General features: G+C 45.8%; 1 protein-coding gene across 1 annotated transcript in view; it reads left to right on the forward strand.

The window, feature by feature from the left end:
* LOC142921830 (uncharacterized) overlaps positions 1 to 6,870 on the forward strand; it is a 74,756-nt gene extending 67,886 nt beyond the window's left edge. The window contains exon 11 of the mRNA XM_076063166.1: positions 3,876 to 6,870. Within this exon, the coding sequence (XP_075919281.1) occupies positions 3,876 to 5,654 (1,779 nt within the window). The 3' untranslated portion in view covers positions 5,655 to 6,870. The remainder of the gene's footprint in view (positions 1 to 3,875) is intronic.

Genomic DNA, 6,870 nt, shown 5'->3' on the forward strand with positions numbered 1-6,870 from the left:
TTCCAATGGTTGCTTAATTTGAAACCATCCTCTCGGTTGAAATTGTGTCTGTGTTTGTAGATCTGAATTGCTTCATGAACAAATCTCTGATAAAAGCCCGTGGGTTTGCAAAGAACCTTGGTATCGGAGAAAATTATATCGTGATCCCCCACAGCGTTGTAACAGTGATCAGCCACGGCAGAAGAATTCGTTTTGCCGTGTTTCAAATCTGATTTGTGCTCGCGAATTCGGTCAGAGACATGTCGCTTTGTCTCACCGATGTAGCAATCACCGCAGGTACAACTCAATTTGTAAACCCCGGGGTACTGTAAATCAGGAATGACATCCTTCATGGATGGAATCAGATCACGAATTTTGTGTACTGTATTGAACCGGACCTGGATCTTGTGTTTGTTTAGAATTTTGGAAATCTTTTTAGTAACGCCTGCTATATATGGAAGTGTGATGGTTTTGACCGGAGTATCAAGTGGTTGTTTCTGTATGGAGGGAGAGACAGCTTGGTGGATGGTACGGTCAGAGTAACCATTCCTTTTGAGGGCCAGGTGTACATGTTTTAATTCACTGGTCAGGTGGTGTTGGTCGGAAATGTAATGAGCCCTATGGTATAAAGTTTTGATGAGAGAATTATTTTAGGCTGGGTGGTGGTGGGAATCAGGTTTCAAGTAGGAATCTGTGTGGGTGGGTTTCCTGTAGACAGAATGCCCCAATGAGCCATCAGGTCTCCTCTCAAACAGAACGGCTAAGAATGGTAGCTTGCCATCTTTCTCCACTTCCATGGTGAATTTGATGGCGGGATGTCTGGAATTGATGTGGTGTAGGAAAAGGTTCAGAGCTGGGAGGCCATGTGGCCAAATGACGAAAGTGTCATCCACATTTCTCTTCCACAGGGAAGGTCTGAGTGTGGAAGTCTGGATGGCGTCTGATTCAAATTTCTCCATGAAAATATTGGCTATCACTCGTGATAAGGGGGATCCCATGGGGGTACCCTCATTTTGTTTGTAGAAGGAGCCATTCCAAGTAAAGTAGGTATTGTTGAGGCAGTGCCTAACCAGTGCAGGTGTGTCGGGGTCTAGTCCATGTTGGACCAAATTTTCAATTATTTCAATGGTATCAGGTACTGGGACCTTGGTGAACAAAGAGACCACATCGAAGCTGACAAGGATATCGTCAGGGGACAGTACAACGTCTTTGACCTACGTGACTTTACCCAATAGAACCAAAGAGTATGGATCCTTGCAGTCACGAAAGCTTTAAATCTAGAAGTGTACACACACACTGTACACGCACACAGTGTACACACACACACAGTGTACACACACACACAGTGTACACACATAGTGTACACACACACAGTGTACACACAGTGTACACACAGTGTACACACACACGGTGTACACACACACAGTGTACACAGTACACACACACACTATACACAGACACACAGTGTATGCACACACAGTGTACACACACACACAGTGTACACACACACAGAGTATACACAATAATGTCCACGTTGTTGTTGCTGAGCTCACGCACCAAAGGGAGGGAGCAATGGAAAATTAATCTAAATCAACTTAAACTCCAATCCCGCTCTGTGACGTCACCACCCTGCATTACTTCATCGGCGTGAAACGCCAGGGGGAGGTGTACCTAGCTAGTGACGTCATGTCACCAAGGCATTCCCCCGTCCACCACGCTCTTGAGCGTGACGTCACCTCCGCTTGGGTCACTGCCGTTATCGGTCCAGTCGCAATCCTTATTTGGGCAAAGCTACGCCCAGTGACTGGCGGCTCATTAACATAATGTAATCTTTGAAGCCGTCGCGAATTTATTGCGACGGGTTCAGCACCTACAATATATCGAATGGTACATTAACATAATTTAATCATACTCTAATTTATTTACGGAGCAGCTCATTGTGGGAGGAGCGTGTCTCGTTGCCCATAAGTGACGTCATGTCACCTGCTGCCGCGTGACGTCACGAGGCAACAGGAAGATATCGCTTCCTGCACTGAAATCCGAGGTGAGAAATTCTCATTGCGATTGTGGTTGTTGTCGTGGTGGTTGTTGTTGTTTACCAAGGTAGAGCCTCTCTCTCTCGTAGGGATGTCAGTTGAGTAGCAGCGAGCATGGGAATCGATGTCCAGGTTGGAACTTTACAACGCGGGGCCTAGCCACGCGGGGCCTTGCCTCCTGCCCTCGCCTGATTGCGTTCACTTTAATTATCTCGCTTAAGTTTAATTTGTCTTCACCCGGCTCGCCACTTTGTAACTTTGTTTTATTGTCAATATTCACGCAGTTTTTATTTTCTTTTGTTAGCAGGCCAAGCCCGCTTGAGCTGCTATACCGCTCTTGTTATCAGAAGCAACCTGCCCACAACAACACAAGGTGAGGGTTTGTCAACGTGTGTGAATGTTTTGACTTAAAACTTTGGTGACTGCAGGAATTAATATTCTTGGTTCTTTCGGTAAAGTCACGTAGATAGAAAATAAAATTAAAATAACAGATAATCATTTTTCTTTTTTTACAATGAAGCAAAAAACCCCACAACGTTTCTATGGCAACATTAATGTTGAAGATGCGAGGGCTTACAGGAATATTTATGACATTTGCCCTCTCATTGCGTGCCATGACAGTGCTGTTTGCACAGTCACACATAGTCACTGTAAGATGATTTTCTTGGTCGTGTTGTTGTTGTGTTGCTTGTTGTGGTTGCACCCGATTCAAGAGCCGAATGGCTCACGGGACTATAACCAAAATAAATCAAACTGAAAATCAAAAAACTGAAACCGCGTGATGAATTTGGGAAAGTTTTTCACTGCATCTCCAAATATATATAAAAGGCAAAGTTGTGATTGTGTGTGTCCGTTCAAAATGTTTAGCGTACTTCCCGACATGCAACAAACTGTAAATTTGCCATGTGGGTACTTTCCAGACTGTACACCGTGCAAACATTATACAAATACACTTTTGTGTTTTTAAGGGGGGAGGGGAGCTCAATAATGTATAGATTTTTTGGACGGCAAGTGAGCTGTGACGTCAAATCTGTCACGTGACCCTCGCATGTGGAAGAGTAACGCGTTGTAGTGTAGTGGTTAGCGTTGTCTGTGTGTGTGTGTATGTGTGTCTGTGTGTGTGTATCTGTGTGTGTGTGTCTGTGTGTGTGTCTGTGTGTGTGTCTGTGTGTGTCTGTGTGTGTGTATCTGTGTCTATGTGTGTGTGTGTGTCTGTGTGTGTATGTGTCTGTGTGTATGTGAAAGCGTAACGCATTGCAGTGTAGCGGTTAGCGCTACGCCGCACTACGAACCCGGTGACCCGAGTTCGATTGCCGCTCACGGCCACCACCGGCGACGATTATTTGAACCGCTTCTGGGCCTCCCCTAGGTCGACTCAGCCTCAAACGAGTAACTGCTGTGGTGTGAACATCGCCACTGGGGAGACAAAGGCGGCCGGACGTGGTGGATCCAAGTCCCGGGCGAAGCCGGATAGTACAGCTAGTCATGAATACATGAATGAATATAGACGTGTAAGCCACGTGTGACTGTATATATTAATTCCTCCATGGCTCGATACTGACGTGTAGATGGTGTGGATATTCTTATTTTCTGTTTGCAGCTGACGCTGGTCTGATGGAGCAAAGGCAGTCAGCACAGCAAGCCGGGACGACAAGTCAACAATGCGACCAGCGTGCATACAGCACGGATCGGACTGGAAATTTGACACAGCACCAGAGAACTCGCAAAGAAGAGAAACCCTTCAAGTGCAGTGTGTGTGACAAGGCATTTGCATGGCCATCAGTTCTTGAGACCCACCAGAGAACACACACAGGAGAGAAACCCTTCAAGTGCACTGTGTGTGGGAAGGCATTTTCACAGTCATCTGCTCTTAAAATACACCAGAGAACACACACGGGAGAGAAACCTTTCAAGTGCAGTGTTTGTGGGAAGACATTTTCAGATTCATCTACTCTTAAAACACACCAGAGAACACACACGGGAGAGAAACCCTTCAAGTGCAGTGTGTGTGGGAAGGCATTTTCAGATTCATCTCATCTTCAAAGACACCAGAGAACACACACGGGAGAGAAACCCTTCAAGTGCAGTGTGTGTGGGAAGACATTTTCAGATTCATTTGCTCTTAAAACACACCAGAGAACACACACGGGAGAGAAACCCTTCAAGTGCAGTGTGTGTGGAAAGGCATTTTCACAGTCATTTGCTCTTAAAAAACACCAGAGAACACACACGGGAGAGAAACCCTTCAAATGCACTGTGTGTGGGAAGACTTTTTCAGATTCATCTACTCTTAAAACACACCAGAGAACACACACGGGAGAGAAACCCTTCAAGTGCAGTGTGTGTGGGAAGACATTTTCATGGTCATCTGCTCTTAAAACACACCAGAGAACACACACGGGAGAGAAACCCTTCAAGTGCAGTGTGTGTGGGAAGACATTTTCAGATTCATCTACTCTTAAAAAACACCACAGAACACACACGGGAGAGAAACCCTTCAGGTGCAGTGTGTGTCGGAAGACATTTTCAGGTTCATTTGCTCTTAAAACACACCAGAGAACACACACGGGAGAGAAACCCTTCAAGTGCAGTGTGTGTGGGAAGGCATTTTCAGATTCATCTCATCTTCAAAGACACCAGAGAACACACACAGGAGAGAAACCCTTCAAGTGCAGTGTGTGTGACAAGGAATTTGCATGGCCATCAGTTCTTAAGACCCACCAGAGAACTCACACAGGAGAGAAACCCTTCAGGTGCAGTGTGTGTGGGAAGGCATTTTCACGGTCATCTGCTCTTAAAATACACCAGAGAACACACACGGGAGAGAAACCCTTCAAGTGCAGTGTGTGTGTGAAGGCATTTTCAGATTCATCTACTCTTAAAAATCACCAGAGAACACACACGGGAGAGAAACCCTTCAGGTGCAGTGTGTGTACGAAGACATTTTCATGGTCATCCGCTCTTAAAACACACCAGAGAACACACACAGGAGAGAAACCCTTCAGGTGCAGTGTGTGTGGGAAGACATTTTCAGATTCATCTACTCTTAAAACACACCAGGGAACACACACGGGAGAGAAACCCTTCAGGTGCAGTGTGTGTGGGAAGACATTTTCAGGTTCATTTGCTCTTAAAACACACCAGAGAACACACACGGGAGAGAAACCCTTCAAGTGCAGTGTGTGTGGGAAGACATTTTCAGGTTCCTCTGCTCTTAAATCACACCAGAGAACACACACGGGAGAGAAACATTTCAAGTGCAGTGTGTGCGGGAAGGCGTTTGCACATTCATCAAATCTTCAAGTACACCAGAGTACACACACGGGAGAGAAACCCTTCAAGTGCAGTGTGTGCGGGAAGGCATTTGCACATTCATCAAATCTTCAAGTACACCAGAGAACACAGAAGCATCAAAAGATCTGCAAGGAGTGGAGTCTGAAATCAGCTTGTGAAAGTCAAAGTGCCGCAATGAGCCCATCCCTCATGAAACACGAACCGGAAGAAAATCCCAGCCTGGACACTTTTAAAGGTATCGAGCTGAAATATGAAGAGGTGAAGGTAAAATGTGAAGAGTTGAAGAGGGAAGAAGTGATGGTGAAGAACGAAGAAGTGAAGGTGAAATGTGAAGATGAAGATTAAACACCAAAATGGGACCTTCACATCGATGGAGGCAACGTAAAGCAGGAGGAGAATTCTGACTGTGAGGGAGAGCGAGGCAACTCCCAGCAGTTTGTGGAAGTGGAGGTGTGGGTGGACTTCTTCCGAGACAATACAAAGTCAAGTGGAGACCCGGTAGATGTGTAAGCCAGAGACGATGTCGCTACAATAGATGCACCTTTGTCACAGGCCTTTAATGACAGGAATGTGAAGTTGAACACTCATTTCTTAGGTTCATCCTGCAGAGTAAGGGCGGCCAGTCTTTGTGGACCTGTGGGTTGGGTAGATCTCTAACCAGGAGCGAGAGACAATAAGCTCCCAAGCATTCACTATGTTATAACAATTGCATTTACACGGTGCTTGCTTTATCGCCTCAGCAACTCAAAGTTTCGTGTCGTACCTCGTCTGAAACACTCGAAGAGCATCCCCAAGTTGCAGCTGCCCCTGTGTGGCACAAGGTGGTGGCCCTGCACCGGCCTGCATGTGGACAAGAGCCTGTCAGTAGGGGGCGATGATTGATGTGTCATCCCAGTTGTGTAGTTTGTAGGCAATCTTGATTCCAAGCTTTCGTGACTGCAGGAATCCACACTCTTGAGTTCTTTCGGTAAAGTCACCACGTGGGTAGAAACATAACACATCACGGCATTTAGATCACAACACAAGCAATCGTCATCAGGTGGGACAACCACAGCAAGAGAAACTGCTGAAGAAGTAGGCGCCTACTCCAGCAGTTTCTTCTTGCTGCTGTGCTTGTCCCACCTGATGACGATTGCTTGTGTTGCCATCGAAACGCCGTGATTTATTATTTGTAGCGTAATGGTTTGAATTTGCTACATTTTGACCCAGACGCCAGCATGCAACGGCCTACTCATTTGGAATGACGCAACAATAGTACGTTGTACATACACTGTTAAGCAGACGGTGCGCATTTGTAAAATAACTTCTTGTTAATGCGATGTAACGTGATGCAGTCAATTTCGCTGCAGTAATTCAATGTTGTTAATATGCCCGTCAATGATTTAGAATGAATACTTGTCTGATTGTGCGCGTGCATGTAACATTTTGTCTGAGGGTCAAACATTGAATAAGTGATGTTAGGACAATGTGTGTGTGTGTGTTTTGGAAGTAACCTGTACAGAGAACTCGGGTGAGACCCGTTGTTCTTGTGATACAGGTCAAAGGGTACTTTTGTGTTTCA

This window comes from Petromyzon marinus, unplaced genomic scaffold (genome assembly GCF_048934315.1).
Source record: "Petromyzon marinus isolate PM22_M1 ecotype Great Lakes invasive population unplaced genomic scaffold, UKy_Petmar_22M1.pri1.0 PM_G_Scaffold_9, whole genome shotgun sequence".
In the NCBI taxonomy this organism is placed as follows: domain Eukaryota; kingdom Metazoa; phylum Chordata; class Hyperoartia; order Petromyzontiformes; family Petromyzontidae; genus Petromyzon; species Petromyzon marinus.